Source organism: Chelon labrosus (genome assembly GCF_963514085.1).
Source record: "Chelon labrosus genome assembly, chromosome: 24".
Taxonomy (NCBI): domain Eukaryota; kingdom Metazoa; phylum Chordata; class Actinopteri; order Mugiliformes; family Mugilidae; genus Chelon; species Chelon labrosus.
The window spans coordinates 7,583,894-7,603,048 of record NC_140357.1 but is presented as its reverse complement, the minus strand read 5'-3'; the positions used below and the strand labels follow the sequence as shown (position 1 = coordinate 7,603,048).

Below are 19,155 nucleotides of genomic sequence, written 5' to 3'. Positions count from 1 at the left end.
ATCATGCTCGGCTCATTTCATTCACTGAATATTTCACTTCCTTAAAGAATGAGACGACGCAACAGACAGATTAAAGGATAAAAAAAGACAGATTTGGTGCAGGAGTCTTGAGTGATAGCAGGAGAAGAGCCTCTCAGAAGAGCTCGAGCAAAAAATAGCGTTGGCCTACATCCAGAGATTTTGTTATACGGAATAACAACTATTTTTAAGATACAGATAATTGTGTGGTTAGCCACCTGAGATTGAGTTTCAGTATTAAAGCAGTGGCAGCACCGCAAGCAATAGTCTGACATGAGTGTATGTCTGGGAACGTTAGGGCAGGGGTGTCAAACATAAGGCCCTTGGGCAAAAAACGGCCTACCAGAGGGTCCAATCAATCTATTTTTCAATAAAAGTGGCACCTATTCCTAAAATGTCCACTAGGGGTCCACTAATAGTAACAATAATTTAAAGAAACAGCTTTGGTAATGCTAATGTGCAGCAACGACAAGTAATAGCCGCAAAAACAGTCAATGATTTATACGCATAGCTTAGTTTAAGTTGAGCTATAGCCAATGTCTTAGATACAGAGAAAGAATAAAGCATGTTGTCAGTAATTATTGTTTTAGAATAAAAAATTGTCCAAAAATAAACCAGGAGCAATCGGTAAAAGCAGTAAAAATATCAACTGTTTTTGAATTCTTCTGACATTTCTCTGAACCCAAGTAAACTATTAAGCGACTGGCATTTTTCAAAGCAACGTCTGGTTTGGAAGCAAACTTCAAACATGTTATTTTTCTGTTTCTTCCCAAATGACAGCCCAGTTGGATGATCAGCAACGCTGCATATCTTGCTCTCCAGTGATGGTTAGACAGATGGTTACACCTTGGTGCGTGTGTGTGTGTTTCTTCTTGTGCAGATGGCTACACCACCGACGACATTGAGTTCTACTGGAAGGGAGGCGATTCGGCGGTGACGGGGGTGACGAGGATCGAGCTGCCTCAGTTCTCCATCGTCGATTACAAGCTGGTGTCCAGAAACGTAGTCTTTTCCACAGGTAAATGGTCTGGACTGTGATGATTTTCCTGCTGTTTGGCCTTCACAAGCTGTATTTCCTTTGATTCCGGATGTTGCATTTTAGATGATATTGTTCATATCAACCGCTGGCATATTTTCAAGCTGATTCTTTAATCACTCTTTGCAGCAAAACGCATCTGTGCCAAAGCCCGATCTGTTGATCTTAAAACCCCTCTGAGCCACAGTTGTGTTTGTCAGTGCTTCTAATTGGGTTGAAATGAGGAAATACGCCGCCTTTGAAGTATCCCTCAAGAAGCGGAGGCTGATGCAAGCATGCTGGAGTGGTGCTTAGCCAAAACGCGCCATAAATTAGTGAGCAAATTATGTCCATGTCAGGCGGTCCTTGACCCTGAGAGGTGACGTTAGGCGGAATTAATGGTTTGATTATCATTCTGATGGTGACGAAATGTCACTGAAGACTCCAATCGATTTAGTCACTCGATATAATCAGTCCTTGTGATGAAATCAATTTCATCTCAAAGGCCTTGAAAACTTGGTTTTCAGATGTAGTAATAATCTCTACCATTATTTTAAATAAGCTCTGGGAAAATAGCAGCTTTATTTATTATTTATGAAGAATCATCTGATTCATCGGAGCAGTGTGCATGTGGTTTTATACCTTTGATGGAAGCACTGGCTACGTAAACAACCACACATCAGATCTGGTTGCTCAATTCTGATTGGTGCACTGAGAGAAGCCCCGCCCACTTTAGGAAAAACTGCAAAAAAAACAAAAAATTCTCATGTGAAATACTTTTCACGAGAAAATAAGTTTGTCAGTTCCTACCTGTTCTTTGTTTTGGTGCCACATGCAAACAAACCACATCCAGCCTAGACACAATCATTTCCTTGAAGCTCCAATTATACATTTAATGGCATAAACCGCTTGAAATTAAAACCAAGAAGAGTCGTGCATGGCCTTTAAATCCTCTGACGTCGCCGTCGTCATTAACTGGCGGTGCGAAACACATCAATCAAGCGTTATTTATAGGCTACAACAGCCATTTTCTTTGGAGCATTGCCTCTCTCAAGGCAAGTAATGAGAAGACACGGTGACACGGTAAGACAATTTGTCAGGTTTCCTCATGTGAAAAGTGTTTACTGTATCACATATTGTGTTGTAATTAATTTGAAAGAAAGTGGAGGAAAGTAATTCATCAATCCTCATCGCCCACGAAGGCACTGTGAAGTATGCGACGTGATTTTGAAGTCCTAAATTAATAATTCATTTTTATTTGTGCTGAGGTACAGAACTTTGTTGACACTCCCTAACCAACTACTATATAATCCAGTCAGCGGAGACACATTCAGAAAGCCGTAGTGGGGGAAATAAAAGCCGTGTGACATTTAGTAATAACATAATGTCTTGCAGGAGTTGGGCTCAAGAGGAGGAGACATGGTCGGTCTGAAAAGGGCAGGAATAGGAAATCTCTTGTTTTCTTGCTTTTGGCGTATTTTGGGGGGTGTTTTCCTTTCCCCCCTTTTCAGTCACACTGTAAAGCTTGGCTCAGACTTGAGGAGTTTTTGGCCAATTTACGCCCCAATTCATCCCTCCTGACAATCGGAGGAGAAATCTGAACCTTGCTCTGGCCAACGTCATCTGGTGACGCAGTTGGATTACAGATCTGCTTTTAAAGCTCCTGAACTGCTCCCAGACTTATTAATATTGTTTGATATTTAGGATTTAAAATCTGGAGCTTTGACATTAGCCAACGACGAAGAAAAGTCTACAAACTGCGTCTGAACGAAAGTGCCACACTGCATTTACCATCACTCCTGGCTGTGTACAGTACCAGAGTGTATCATGTGCAGAGTGCACTTGTTTGCAAGAGACGGCGTTTCCCCTGCGGGTGGCGACTATTAAAGTTTAGTGTCCAGTGGTCTGCTCCCCTGTTCTTGGCAGGATATGTGAAGCACATCAAAGGATCCCCGCAAGGCTGGCTAATGACCAGGTTTTCCTCCTTTACACGAGCCACCGGCCGCCAGCCCGTCGTTCTCTTTCCCCCTTTCGCTCCCTTCCTATCGCTCTGTTCCGTCTCTGCCTCCCTCAGCCTGTCATTTCTCCTGCTCCTTTTATCCTTTCCAACCTTCTTTAGAATAACTTTTCCTCGCGCTCATAAAAGGTGTGGTTGGATGCCAATTACCCTGCTCTCTAGCAGATAAACAGCCCAGGATACAGGGCATCATATATTCATGTGAAACGAGGCCTGCTACATCAATTATTCTCCTCTAAGCACACACACGCTGCCTGTTTGTGTTTGTGTGTGCGCACAGCCTGCATGCGCGTGGCCGGATACCATTTCCGAGTTAGGCGACATTTAAGTGTGTGTTCACCAGTGTCACAGCCATCATCAGCCTTATCCTGTTATCTTCGCTGTGTTGGTGTTTATTAGCGTCTACATTTGATTGTTTTGCTGCAATTTGACAGAGCAGGCCTTGAATATGACTTCATGTTTTAGAAAATAGGAAATGCTTCGTGGGCAGCTGTTGAAAACCTCCACGAAAATCTGAATTTTTCGACATACCAGTGAAATTCATTGAAATTCCTCTGCAGCCTGGTCCTCTCTGCTCACAAGAACAAGTCATTATTTCAAATCCTACTCAAACTTCTTGAATTCATGATCGTAATACCAGAATTCACTTATGGAAACCGTTGGTATTCCATCAACAAACGCATGTATCATGGAAGCAGTTCTTCTCCAAAATGCAGAGGCTACTTAATACAGTATATGTTTGGCTTTACCTTAACGGCCATTTGCCAGGTCCAGTCAAGTGCTGCATCTGACTTTATCTGTGTATAACGCTGACAAATAGACTTTAAGATGTGTGAAAATATGGGTTTGTGTTGGGTGTAGAGTGTAAGTCAATGATCTGCCGTTTGCCAGTGTTTGACTGCTTGGTGAGCATCTGTGGCCCTAGCTTTTGCTGTGTGTCCCGAGCACCAATTGAGTTTTTCAGCCAATTGAGCATGTTGAATTGCAGCCGGAGTGCGTCGGTGAAAGAGATCACCTTGACTGTTAACTGTTCAGCTTAGCAAACCAGTGCAAGAGCAGAGAAGAGAAGTGGATGTGATGACAGTAATTAAACAACGCAGAAGGTTCATCTCATGATTCAGGAGAGGTCAGCTCTCCCTCCCAGCCTTCGTCATCGAAGAGCTCCTGCCGTCTGCCGGTATGAAAAATATTTTCCTTTCCCCTGTGTGCCAGCTGGCCATTGGCTTAAGTGTGTGCAGTGTGTTCAAATCCAACATTTTTGTCCAGAAATGGGCAACATCACAGTCAGCCTTTGTTGCTGGGAGTGGTTAGGCGTATGCAGACCTCAAAACACTAGACCCCCCTGAACTCTGCGGCGCTTCCCCAGATCCATTTAAACGGATCCAGGACCAGTTTCCTCAAAGAATGGCTGAAAGGGGCTTTTAAACCTTTAAGTCCTCAAATGTACTTAACTGCTGATCATTGACCTGTGAAGTAACCACATTAGGGTTACTGTGGCTACTTCTAGTGGACATAGTGGACACCTTACACCGCCTTCAAATGGAATTCCCCAGTTCGGGATTACGGGGAGTTGCAGACACAAAATGATTGGCCGTCAAATGGCGCCATCAGTCATGTGAACCCTGCAAAGCAACCGTCAGCATCTAGAAGCCAAAGGTAATTTAATAAGCTAATAAGCAGGTAATGTCATGTAGGGAATGTAAAGGCACGACGTAAAGGTATTCAACGTATTAAAAAAATTCCAAGAATAAATCTATAGCCTCTGGCATTTCAGAAAATGTCAGCAAACATTTGAAGGCTCCATTGTTTCTGAAACAATGAGCGCGGTCGTCAACGGTCCAATGGAAGGGGCGTTACTTTGCATGTAGTAATTTTCATCTTATTGGTACTCGAAGTTGCACTGATGCCTCACAGCAAGAAGGTTCTGGGTTTGAATCCATTGGCCGACTGGTGCCTTTCTGTGTGGAGTTTGCATGTTCTCCCTGTGTCTGCGTGGGTTCTCTCCGGGTACTCCGGCTTCCTCCCACCGTCCAAAGACATGCTGGTTCGGTTAGGTCTCGCCCGATGACAGCTGGGTAGGCTCCAGCCACCCTGCAGCCCTCCAGAAGACAAGCAGTTACAGAAAATGAATGAATGAATGGTACTCGAAGTGCACAGAGTCTTGTTTGAGGACACTTTGGCATGTGGTCCATGTTCCGGAGATAGAAGCAGTAACCCGTTGGCTCATGGACGACCTGCTCTACCGACTGATGAACATTGGCAGCTTTTGTTGCCAGTGTTCAACAATTAAATCTCTTTCTTGTGGTGCCCAGTTGTTTTTGGGCTTTGGAAATGCGATAAAACTTTCAGATTGTACCAGCACTGCTTGGAATTAGCATACTGTATGTGGTCAGTGACACATTTTGTTGCCACATCCAAACTGCCAGTGGTTACAGCTCGGCCTCTCTCTTCCTGCGAAACCCCAGTGCAACATGCCTGCCTTCAGGTTGACGAGAGACACAGAGAGACACCAGACCTCCTACATTTCAGCGCTCCCATCTCACCCAGCCGTCCTCCCAGACTCTATTGTTGCGCTGTCACCGCCGGCTCAACTTTTTTCTTTTTCTTCTCTCCTCGTTTTCCTCCCTCTCCTCCTCGGCCTCACACATGGCGTGTTCCTCCCACTCGCGGATGTTGTTTGGTGTAGCAGTTACAGCCAGTACAGTTCTACGCCCACACGCGAGCGAACCTCAGCCTCCGCTTCTCTTAAGACACTTCTGCATCCGTTACCGCGGAGATACTCTTTTCCGATTTAGGCCGGAGGAGGTCCCATCAAGGATGCATCGAAAGGAGTGAATGAGCTATTTTAAGATGTGACACAGTCTGTTCCCATATTCACACTTTAATGAAGTGTATGTTCAGTATTCCGGATTCGTTCACTGATGCCAGAGCTGTTAATCACAAGCCAAATATAGGAACATTATCTAACGTGATAAATAGGCCATAGTTTGTTTATTTATGAGCTTTACAATATGCTTGAAAGTGATTGGATCATCAAAGTTGTAGTTGGAGTTCTACAAAGTTTCCTGCTGGTTTTCAGCTTTTTGAATATATATGACAAGATTTATTTGTCCTTTAAATCGCTTTACACCTTAAAAAGCCCCAAAATACTTAATTAAAACATGTCAATATAGAAAATTAATATTGAATCCAGGATTTGAGGCTCATAAACATTAAAAAAAGAAAAGAAAAACTGCACCAGCTACACACAAGATCATTATGGTAATGATGTTGACATACATATATGCATTAATTTCTAAATGTGATGTAAATTTGATGTTGGCCATAAGGGATATGTACTGTATATACTTTATAGGATGCTCAGTGCAAAGTGTTCATGGTGTTTAAAGACGATGTGTTGATGTTTGGTGTAAAGTCAAAGATCTGTAACTTAAAACAGCCCAAATGTTGCTGAAGCTTTCACCGTTTCATGTTCCAACATTCCTCCAGTGGTTTCCCCATCACTGCACTGACAGCCATGCCCCTAACATGGCTAAAACCTTTTAATGTTTCCTACAGGCTAAGCTCTTTGTTGTTGTTTCTGACCGACTTAACACATGCAGCAATGTTTTGTCTAATAAGTTCAAGTGTGCATGATGGTACTAAATAACTACCACAACCCCAGTCTTGATACAAACTGCATCTTGTGGTGGCCGGGTTCTTTAAAATATCAAATCTGTCAATAGCAGTTACATTATAACATTTGATGAATTGCCTGTTTTTTGAAATGATATTCTGCCATTTTTATTGCAATCTAACATACGGCAGGCGCTGAATCTTAATGAGACTTGCACACAAGTGTGCAGCCAATTGGACCCACGCTCGCCACAAGTAGCTTTGGCTGAAACCCACGGATTGGAAATTACAGCGTAATGGGCCCCACTTCTCCTCCAATATAAAACGAAAATGGAAAAAAAATGGCTTAGAATAGTGGGAGTAACGAGCCATAGATACAGCCCATTCAGCGGCATAACGCTGGGAGATTGATGTGAAATCATATATTGGCCTTTATATCAGAGTCTTTGTGCACACACATACTGTCTGTGTTTCCCGCCGTGGGAATATTAATGACAGAAATGCTCTCTCATAGCGAGTCGCAGAGGAATATAATCTGGAATTCATGAGTTACGAAGCATCAGAGGTACTGCTACATGCCTTTCATGAAGCTGGTATTCTTTCAGTATTGCTGAATCTCTCAGAATCATCGTCATGAATAATGCAGCAGGATAGGATGTGGAGAATTGATAGTCAAAATGTCGTACAATTTTCATCACCGTCCCGAATATTGTGTCACATCATCATGAAACAGGAATGCAGCTTTTTGTGTGTATCAGAGAGAGAGCGATGGTGTGTGTGTTCGCATTCGTGAAGGGGATACTTGTTACCATGGTGATAAATCCGACCCATGCTGCCGGGTTGCCACGGAAACAGAAACAAAAACAAAAACACAAGGTGTCCCTCCGTGCTCCTCGGTAGACAGTGGATTTTTAATCTTTCGCCTTTGAAATTAGCTTCACGTACCGCACTTTAGTCGTCTAATTTCGTGCAGCTGACCCGTCTCCTCTCCGTCCTCTCCTTCCTTAGGTGCCTACCCTCGACTGTCTCTGAGCTTCAAGCTGAAGAGGAACATCGGCTACTTCATCTTGCAGACGTACATGCCATCGATCCTGATTACCATCCTGTCCTGGGTGTCTTTCTGGATAAACTATGACGCATCGGCAGCCAGAGTGGCTTTAGGTAAGAAGGTGTAGGTAGTTGAGATCAGGGGGTCAGTACAAACCACAAACATGCTTTTGTCTTGACGGATTCCCAACAACAATGCGTTTTCCTGAACATGCTTGAAAGTTGGAGATCTAAACTGTAATAGATCTGAAGAACATTATCTCGTCTGTTGTAGCGGAAGGTTTTGCGCCTTACTACGGAGCGAAAGCATGACTACACGACCAAACAAGGTCATACCTTGTGTCTGCAGTTGTTATGGTCACTGAGAGGCCTTCAGGAGCCGTACATGCATCACATCTCTAATGAACATAATTTCACCTCTTATTGAAGAGTGTTTGTGTGGGTGCCAGGGCCCACTCACCTTCCCCTTGAGAGCAGTAAACAAGGCAAAGATGGAAGTAGCAGGTGGTTGGTTTGTAATCAGTGATTCCTCGCAGGAGGCTGCAGCAGCACAATTTCATGATGACACGCTGCAGTCATTACGTGAAGGATGTCAAAGTAATATCTAAAATGCAATTTAGACAGCAGACTTTCCTCGGCAGCTCTAATTAATATGCTAAATTGTTAATGACTGCTCACTAAACTCCTCCACTAAACAACAACGGTCCAGTTCTAGCTTGGCTTGATTAAGTTATCTTCACAGGGAGAGAGGTAGCAACTTAAGATAAAAAGATTTCACCACCTACTCTTCAATCAAGGTGCGATTTGCGATTTTGCTTTTTTGCTTTTTTTTTTTTTTGCTCCACTGTAAGTTGCAATTGTTCGAATTTTTATATAACTAGCTTACTGTTCACTGGTGAGGGGAGGGCAGAACGGCGTCTACGAAAATCCACCACCATCTCCTTGGTTTTCCCCGCGTTGATAAGGAGGTGGTTTCGCTGACACCAGTCTACAAAGTCCCCCGTCAGTCCTCTGTACTCTGTGCCATCATCGTCTCTGATGAGCCCTACAATCGCAGAGTCATCAGAGAACTTCAGCAGTACACAGCTGTCGGTGTTGTGTCTGAAGTCTGCTGTGTAGAGGGTGAAAAGAAAGGGGGCCAGGACAGTCCCCTGAGGGGCACCTGTGCTGCTGGTGAGCAGGTCAGACACACATTTCCTGTTTCTCACATTCCAGGAAGCCCAATTCTCTGATTCATATGCTAGTTTTAGAGACTCCAGGAATCCTAAATGTTCAGGGCACTGTTGTTAGCTCTCACTCTGAACTGGCAACAATCCATCTAACGTGCAACAAGGGCAACTGGGCATAGGGTTAGGGTTAGGGTTAGGACGTTTAGCCGGAGGAGATGGATGGTTTGAAAGAGGAGGTAAGGAAGCAATCCATGTCAGGTTGGAAACACCTTCTCTGAACACCTATAATCTGCTATTAATTTGAAATGGAGTCATATAATCATAGATTGTCAGAGTGCCATTCGCCAGGGAAGGTAATCAGGTTCGTCCAACTACAGGTAAGCATCTGGTGTATTTAAACCCCAACTCACCACTAGTTTTTTCAAACTGAAAAAGCTACTTGGATAAGTGGTGAAAGGTCTTCAAGAAACCTTTACTATGACCTGGATGGCTGAGAACCTTCACAGACAATTTATTGACCATTTTTTTTATTTATTGAATTGACCTTTTTGACTATTTAAACAAAAGAATCTCAGACATTGACAGAGATGACTGAGATCCCCCACAGAACTTAAATCACTGTTTCAGACTTATTCCTGGAGCTAACGTTAGCTAGCATGGTGCTCAGGACAATGAGAGGTGAGCCAAGAAAATTACTTTTCTCCTCATCAGATCTGTTTCAGGCACTAAAGAAAGAAGTCATCCACTGAACCGGCAACAATCCGGCCATTCATGCGTCCAGTTTCCCCTCCCAAAAAACTCATTCCAATTAATGATGCCTTGCAAAGTGAAATAAGTTTTCGACTCTGAACTACAGTCGCAGAATCTGGAATTTGCCCTTTTTGACCATTCAAACAAAAGCAGCTCACCCGTGGACACAGTGGGATTATCATGCAGAAGACAAATGAGGTAACAGCCCTCGGGGACCGAGCCTCTGAGGGCCTTAGAAGCCCACATTCATTGTGTCTCGGCAAGTTTGTGGTAATTGTAATGGGAAGGCAGGCACATGACAAAGCCGCCCATGCGTGGCCGCGGCTGGAGGTTTTAATTAATGTGCCTTTGACTCGGTCCGTTTCTAAGATCACGAGGTGACCTCCTCATGTCCACGAAACAAAGACATGCAGGTTGCAATAATGGAGGAAAGGAAGAGGCGAGCGTTTGAGAAGCCGGGTCGAGTTTGACATTAGTCGACAAACTGCCGCTGCTTTCTCCATCGACGTATTGCCTGCATGCGTGGGACATACTTGATGGAAACTTCCAGGTGACAGGGCTGGACGGAGGTGGCCAATCAGAGCCCAGCAATAAATATTTGCCCTGGAGCCAAACAGTTCAATCTGGGTATGCCAATTGATTGCTGCTGTGGCGCTTCAATCATCTTTATATGGATGGATAATGGACCAGTAATGACCTTAACACGTCATAATGCTGTTTGGAAAACATGCTTTGATCCATTACTTTCCCGCTCTATCCATCACTCTGTCTTTTATATACATACCCTTTCTGTCTCTTTTCTTTTATTCGTTAAAGCATGTATACAATATCCGGTCATTATCGCATGCCTTGGAGTGTATGCCTGCTTTCTTTTCTTTTTTTTTTTCTCCCTGTGTGTTTGTAAGTGACTGCATACAATAGCCGCAATATCCGGTGTGAGCCTCTACAGCTGAGAGGCAACCGGAGTTGAATTCTCTCCCCCTGATGGACCATTGCGAGCTTTCAGCAGGTATCCTGACTGGAGAGGAAGCGCGTGCGGGGTTTCTCCTTTGCGTGTGCAAACCTGCCAGTAAGAGCGGTGTAATGATCAGGGGGAAATCAATTCAAGGAGGCAGCAGGCAAACAATTGAATTGTTTGAAGGAGAATCTCATTTTCCCGAGCAATTTCCAAGGACTGCAAAGTTACAAATTACCCGCCTGCACCCTAATCTGGTTGCAGCCCATTTCCCACATTCCATACCCTTCCTTCATAATCGTGTTACGTGAGCTGCAAAGGTGTGCGCATTAGCTGGTGTAATGGTAGACGCACAAGTTTGAAATCACAATATGTTCTTTCAAACGCTCGAAACCTCTTTTTTTTTTCGTCTCTGCTCCAAAAGCGTCTTCAAAGGCTGCGTATGCTAACTAGATAGCTGACAGTTCGCACTGTCTGCATGTGATAGATGGAAGTGTTCAATTAACAATTCCTCTCGTCCCACAGTTAAAATTCACTGCCATTGCACACACTTTATTGCATCCTCCATGATACCTTCTCCTTTTTATATTGTTGAGCTGCGTTGCTAATGGCCTATTGGGTCATGATTAGAGGAGATTTGATTGCTGTGGGCCTTTGTTCCAGCTGTTAAGGTGGAAAAGAGACTCTGGGACATATAACAAGAGAAAGGAGGGGGAGGGGGACAGGAAGGGGTGCAGTGTGAGCGAAGAGGGAGGCCACCGCTAAATGATGGCGAGGTGTGGTGGATGAGAGAATGAAGAGATGGGGGAGAAGGACAGATAAAGGGAAGAAGCAGAGAACAATGGGACAAGACGGGGAGAATTCGGGGGGGGGGGGGACACGGGGAGCCAGGGAAAACCCGTGAAGCTATATCTCTCCCCGGAGAGCGGAGCGGCGTGATGAAAAAAGAGCGAGGCCCATGGGCGCTTGGCCCCTTGATTAAATTGTCCGAACAGGGAGAGGGGGATCGAGCAAAAGAGAGGAAGAGGAATGGAGGGAGCGGGCGAAGGACGGAGAGTAATGGCACAGCTGAGAGAACACCTATAAAGAACAAGGCTGTCGTTAAGCGCAGAGAGAGAGAGGGTGAAGGAAAAAAAAAAAAAACACAGATTGCACCATCCAATAGTGGGCCAAGACACGAAGCATGTGCACGTGTGGTTAAGCTCGCGCACGTTCACACACAAGTGTTGCTTTGTAACATGCCAATAAATCACACTAAGGGCCGGGTTGACCTTAGCTATCCGGCTCCCTCCTCCCAACCGCCTGGCCGTTCCTTGTCTTCTCACTGTCCTTTATGACGGCGCACACACCAAATAGCTTCATCTGTGTGTTATATGACCACCCAGGCCACTGATAGGCTCCATTTATTTCAGGTAGATAAAGTGGAAGAGGTGTGAAGTGTATGTCTGCGATCCATAATGAGTTGGAGCGTTGCTGCCGTGTGGGATTTGCATGAATACGGATGTTGCGAACAACTCAAAAGTTGTTGGGACTGATCTTTGGTGGTCATTTATATCCTCGCAACTTGCAGCGTTTATGCATTTAGCTGTCGTTTCCTTGGCACCGCTTCAGTGTCGTGGTCAGGTCAATTTCATGAATGTTTACTGTCCCCCCCTTGGCCCTTGCGGAAACGCATTAACCCTTAGCTAATTCGTAATTTGTCTATGATTTTGTAAGAGTCTGTCGTAATGAAATACACAAGGTATGAAGGTGCCTTTACTGGGAGAGCACATAACCATTCGTTACCCCTAGTGGTTAAGGTTACAAAGAGCTTGCGGCGAGATACATGCAGCACTATTCTAATGAGTTATTTCTGCTTGATGACCAAGGGCCAGTTGGGTGTTTTGAGGCAGACCTTTGAATTTCAATGAAGCTGAGGTTGCACACTAGCAGCTCGTGAGTGTTCACGCAAGTAAAACAATATCAAACATGAAAGCGATCAGCAAATTGTTTCATAAGAGTGCTCCGGTGATTGCTGTGTTTGCTTTTTTCTTTTCCCCCCTTCATTGTTCCTTTAGCTCTTCAGGAAGGCAATCCCAGAGAAACGTAATTAGATATATTTTTCCACTGGGTCAATTCTGCTCTTAACTAGCAGAGCAAACCGCCGCGGAACAAACATAGTTTCGATAAAAATATCCCCGTTTCTATAGTAACATCGAGGACATCTGTTGGAGTTTTCCACAACGTGACCTCAAGGTTCCGGACGAGATGGCAGCATCTGCTTAAGGTAGCGGGGTGCCCCTTAAAGTCAGGCTTATGCTGTGACAGGTTTGGCATAATTAAGCGTCAGATGTATCTTCGCAGTTTGATTGCAAAGCTTCGTAATGAGGGAGCCTGGAAGAAAGGAACAAAAAATCCCAGTTTCACGTCATTCTTGAGTGATTAGCTGAATAATATTGGATAAAAAGTGATTTCCTTTCATTCATTTTTAATGAAGCGAGATCATCGACTGGATATAAAGACAGGAAAACCCCTTCTTGAAGAGGGGTTTTGAAGCTCAGTATGTTGGTTTAGGCCATTGCCATCTTGATTTCAAATAAGGCAGACAGTAAGGTCTATGGGGAGCCAGCCTCAAGGTACTGCCGTTTTCACCACTTTTGTGATATTTCTTGGTCCCAGATGACAAGATGGTGCATATGTACAGTGTTAAACACACAACGGTTTTCTTCTTTTTGAAGGGATCACCACCGTGCTGACCATGACCACCATCAACACCCACCTGAGGGAGACGCTGCCCAAGATCCCCTACGTCAAGGCCATCGACATGTACCTGATGGGCTGCTTCGTCATGGTCTTCCTGGCCCTGCTGGAGTACGCCTTCGTCAACTACATCTTTTTCGGGAGGGGCCCGCAGATGCAGAAGAAGCTGGCGGAGAAGGCGGAGAAGGCCAACAATGAGAGGTCTGCCAAGTATGACGCTGCAAGGGTAGGTTCGAATTTGGTTATCGGGGATTTGTTAGCAGTGGGGGATATGTACATTCACACTAATGCCATTTATTTCATGAAATACATTTAAAGGTCCTCTATTTGGCCATAACTTTAACAGTTAAATCCAGAATGGCTTGTCAACGCTGTGGACACAGCCGTCATGTTTGAATAACCTTTATTGGAAGCCCATGCTTAAAGTATTGTCCACCCTTACTCTGCTAGCATGCCATAGCTAATCAACGCCAACTGGTTCATTGCCAGAAGTTGTTCAGACAATGTCAGTAGACAGAAAACAAGTCCGATGCCAGTCTGAAGATGGTAGTTAAGAACTCCAATCAAGTACGTAAGTAAGTGATATTTGGCTATCGCTACTGAGAATGCTGCAGGATAGTCTGAAACTAATTTCTCTTTTTCCCACCAGGACAGACAGCAGCAAATGGAAAATGTTGTGCCTAACTGAACAGTTTCTTTTACAGTATACATTATAGTTTAGTAGACAAAAAGTTGGTTAAAAAAAAAAACTGAAAAACAAATTTCCAGGCGTTTGTTCCCCACATGTGGCTGAATATTTTCATCTCCTCAGGAGGCAGGTAGTAGGACCGCGTCCCTAAAACGGTCCAATCAGGTTAAAGGCCTTCGCCACTCACGCTCGGTGAGTTGCTCGTTCCGTGAGACTCTTCGGTATCCTCAAGTCTGCCATCGCCATCAGCTGACATGGATGTGTTTCTTTTGCCTTCAAGCAAAAATCTTTCTCCATCCATGAAACGACTTTTAAGCAAACAACAGACATCTCCATGACATCGCAGTTCTTTGCCACATTGAGTCGATGCCGTTTCCTCTCTTCAGAGCTCATTTCGACTGCATGCTGTCTGTACGTCCTTTCTCATTGAAATCATCAGTGCGGCCATTTCTCTCATGGTGCATGTCAGGGTGTGGTGAACCGGTCTACTTTCAGTGGGTAGTCACTGCAGAGGTCCCCCATTGTTCACTTGTAGAACAACACACCATGCTAAGGAAGAAGCACAGTGCATCCACAACATAAAAGACATGGGGCCACTGTATAATTCAATGTCATGTAATGAAGGAACAAAACAATACATTTAATAAGGTATAAATACATATCCCCTTAGGTAGGGGTTTGACAAATGCAAAAAAAGCGAAGAACGTCCCTTCCTCCCATGAAAACTTAAATGATGTACGATGGTTTCATAGTCTTGGTGTTAACATGATTGACATAACATATTAATTTTTAAACGTGCAACCATTTTTGACCTATAAATTTGTGTTGTTCAGTTACAATACGATATTACCTAGAACTATTATCTAGATCTAGATCTATTTCCTATTAATATTAGATGGTGGGGTTGTTAAAATAACACTACAATGGCTTCGTAGTTTATTTTTTTACAGTTTTCTGAAAGTTAAAAACCCCTTTTGACTTCAAAAAGGGAAATGTGGGACTTCCCCAGTTGCTACGTTTGCATGAATGAACGCCACATTCCATTACTGTTTTTTTGTGGCGTGCATACTGCACCATAAGCATGGACTACAATGTACTGTTCAATTGTTGAAAGTGATAACAGACTGACTAAATTAACTTCTGTTCGAGAGACACTTAAGGGTTAGGAGCTGTAGTACACAATGCTATTGGTTGGCAACGTGATGGTGAGCATGGTCCAACAGTCCAACTTGAGTTTTTGCCACAGCATCATGGGTTAACAAACGAACAAGAGGCTTGCTGCTGTGGCTTGCGGCGCCATCGTAGAAAAACACAACACTTAAATTCATGCCTTTAAATGTTTGGACCAAGTTGTAAGCAACAAATGCATCTAAATCCTTTCAGGGTTGCGGTTGAAATGGTTGTGGTTCTTCCATTAATCTATTTATGCTAGCCTACGGAAACACGTTCTTGTAGTCGTCATCGGCATAGAGAAGAAGATGATGTTAGTGGCTTCACTCTTTAGTCATATTAAATGTTCTCAGAAGACCTTCCATCAAAGGCTGAGGTTTAGGACCAATTCATGAACAACTGCAACACCATCGTTAAGAAAAGCACTGCAGATATCCAACTGATTTCCCTTATAATTTGAAATCATACCTTTCAGTCATCGCTAACAATAAGTCTAGGAGTAAACCTACGACCCCCAAACAGCAGACGCAAAGACATCAGATAGATATTGCTGCTGGAGATGAACGCAACTACAACACGGCTGGTGCTATATGCTAATGCTTCACAGTTGAGATAGGTTTTCAACCACTGGTGGGGTTTAGTGGGATCGCAGCTAGGGCTAAGCTTGCTAACACGTTGGAACCATCTTCTCAAGCACGCCAAAAACACTGAACGTCTGTATCACCAACATGAAACAAAGCTAATAGTTCAGAGAGCTGAAGGAGTGGCTTGGCTTTGTTTTGCAATCCTTGATCTGGATCGCAGAGAATCTTCACAGATACAAAACTCTCCCTCCCATTTGCAAGACCCAGAGCAAGCAGGAAATGTGTGGCGGGTGGAGGGGACAGCGAGTCTTGGGTATTCTGTGGTACCTGGTTTTATAATCTTGCCAGAGAAGCAGTCCTAAATCACTGGAATGGTTTGCTATTGTGCATCATGTTTTCTCAATAATTCTTCAGTGACAACATGCATGTTTCATGTTCTTGAATGGACTTCTTGCTTAGGGTCTCAAATCCTTAGTGTCACCTGCAGTCGTTCCATGTTTCTGATCAGGACCTTGTCTCCCCGTTTCTATGTCTATTCAGGCGGAACCCCACGGCCACGGGAACATCCTGCTGACCACCCTGGAGATCCATAACGAGGTGGCGGGAGGCGAGATCACCACCAGCGTGGCGGACATTAGAAACTCTCAGTCCATGGTGCAGCTGGACAGCACGGCCTCGACGCACATCCAGTACCGCAAGCAGAGCGGCGGGATCGGGCCGCGCTCCGCCAGCCGCCACTCCCTGGACCGGGCGGCCCAGATTAAACGCAGCCGCCTGAGGAGGCGGTCCTCGCAGCTCAAAATCAAAATCCCCGACCTGACGGATGTGAACGCCATTGACCGCTGGTCACGGATCATCTTCCCCTCTGTTTTCTCAATGTTCAACCTCATCTACTGGCTCTACTATGTCTGATTGAACTGTTGTTGGTGTTTGTTGTCGTTTGTGTGACTCTTTTTTTTTTTCATTTCATTTGTTTTTCTTCCTTTTTTTTCTGTTGCTTTTCTACACGATGGAACCTGTCGAGTTAAAGACAGCAACACTACAAGACAAAAGAGAAAAACAGACTGAGAAGAGACTACTGAGCTCTGGACCAAGTTCTCATCAAAATTGTTTTTATATTTGCAGTCTTTGAATCCTTAGTACCGAGTTCTTTTTATTTTCTAAAGTATGTACTGTAATTGGGACTTGTGACGGTCATTTCCCAACATTTGCCCTTTCAGTAATGTTGTAAATAGCAAGATACAAAGCCAGCAATTGAATAAATAACACAGTATTTGCAAAAAAAAAAAACACAACAAACATATATAGACGCAGTCAAAGCAAAGATTTTTCTAATCGAGAGAATACTTAAAAGTTCTTTATACTACGCAGATGTTCACATGAATGCAGGCAATTCCTAAAAAAACCAATAACACTGGTACCCTATGCACAACTAATGCATGCAATGATCAGCTGTGGTGGAAAAATAATGGCTAACCTTTGCCTTGGTTTACGGCACAACTCTACAGAAACAGACTGACGTGCACACTTGCTACTAACCACACCGCATGATCTGGTGAACCTTTACCCGAATATAATAATTTAAATCTGAGGGTTTAGTCCTCTGTTCAGGATGATTGTGACTCAGGTTGTTTTTGGCATCTTCTTAGCGGAGAAAAAATGTCGCAGGAATATCCTTTTTGGTCATTTGATAAAGGGCGGGACCAAGGGGGAAATAAAAAAAATAAATAAATAAAAAAGCACAAATATAACTCTATAAACTGCCATTTTTTTCCACTTCTACCTTCGAGCAACAGCGCTACAAGTCGAAGCTTGACAGAATTGCACTCGAATTTAGCAAACTTCCTCTAAAAGCTGTCTTTACTTTCATTTAAAACAACTGCCAAGGGCCTTTCGGGCGACACAGTTACTACTTAACCCGTGAAATATTCTGATATTTTTGTACTCCGTGTCTTCAGGTATTCATTTGGTTTCCTAACCTGTTCTTGTTTTCTTTTGCTCAACTCTGTTGTGGTGATGGAACGGATTGGAGGCGTTAAACCCATGTTTTGTACATAAGTACATAGGTGTGTGTATATACATAAATGTATATATATATAAATATATATATATATACTGTGTGTATGACCCCAAAATGAGAGCAATCATTTCGTGGTTATCATGCTGGCATTGAATTGTCAGATTGTGTCGTGGACAAACAAAAAGGCGAAGGATTAAACAGGTCGGCTTGAGGCACCAGTTTAGTTTTGGAGCATTTGTGTTGTGCACTCTGAATACATTCCTGCTCAAACGGGCGACCGTGTTGGAGTCCAGCTCTAGAGACTGTATGCATTTTAACCGCTGCTGTCTGCCCGGGCCACGCAGCGGCAAGGCGATGCAAATGGATTTCACAGATGGACCGAGATAACCCGGGTCTGTCGAGTAATTATAAGCACATACTAGCATTGAATGTATCAGATCCATTCTTCAGGGAGAGGATAATGAGCCATGGTCATCATTTCTCCATCAGAATGTAACACACCCATTCTTATGTTGCGAAAGGGAAAGAGAGAGGGAAAGGGTGGGGTTTGGGTTTTACCAGTGTGTGCATGTACATGTGTGCGATGGGGAATGGTTAAGGAGCCTTGAAGAGAAGATTAGCGTCGGCACACCATTTATTTCCTGCGCTGCTTGCTCGACTACAGACAAATGTCGGCGTGTAATAGTTTTGTGGATAAAAATAGCTCTCCTGTCCGACTCTTGATAAACTGTGTGCCATTCCACCTAAGGTCGCAGAGCAATCGACCGGTTGCAGCTCGATGATGTACATTTTGACGCGCCCTTGTCCAATCGTGCACGCGCATCCACTGTTTGTGCATGCACTGGAACACGTGTAGAGAAAAAAAAAATCATTGCTACTTGATAAAAGTCTGGCGACAATGTTGGAAAAATTGTAAAGTTTTACGTGTACAGTCCGATATATGACGTAAGAACTGAATGTATTGTACTTGGATTGTTGCTGCACAAATGCAATTTGCTCTCTGGAAGCAGGACTGACCTCGACCCTGGTTCATATAGGGCTCTCGTTGATTCCACGTTCAAGTTGGCCCCAAGTCTCGTGTTCTACTGTGTAGACCGGCGCAAATAAGACCTGGGACAGGGACAGAAGAAAGTTACAGATTAAATAATACCTTTAAATGAAATGTCAAAACACTTTTCTGACGGTTTGCTCAGACGTAATGCTGTCGTACCAACTTCTGGAAAGCTCTTGGATCTGCACGTGTTTGAGGTGAAGTTGTCAAATTGCATTTCCCTGGTTGACACCACCTCAAAAATTAGCTTGAGAGCAATGTCTTGGCTTTGGTCTTGGGCACAATGCAGTGTTTAGTGATCTTGGTGCGTTGAAACT

General features: G+C 43.9%; 1 protein-coding gene across 1 annotated transcript in view; it reads left to right on the top strand.

Moving 5' to 3' along the window:
* The window catches only part of LOC311509228 (gamma-aminobutyric acid receptor subunit beta-3-like), a 54,466-nt gene extending 37,731 nt beyond the window's left edge, over positions 1 to 16,735 (top strand). The window contains exons 7-11 of the mRNA XM_084574334.1: positions 899 to 1,036; positions 7,674 to 7,826; positions 13,304 to 13,551; positions 14,137 to 14,205; positions 16,308 to 16,735. Coding sequence (XP_084430460.1) covers positions 899 to 1,036; positions 7,674 to 7,826; positions 13,304 to 13,551; positions 14,137 to 14,205; positions 16,308 to 16,679 — 980 coding nt within the window. The 3' untranslated portion in view covers positions 16,680 to 16,735. The remainder of the gene's footprint in view (positions 1 to 898; positions 1,037 to 7,673; positions 7,827 to 13,303; positions 13,552 to 14,136; positions 14,206 to 16,307) is intronic.
* The last annotated feature ends 2,420 nt before the right edge of the window (positions 16,736 to 19,155 follow it).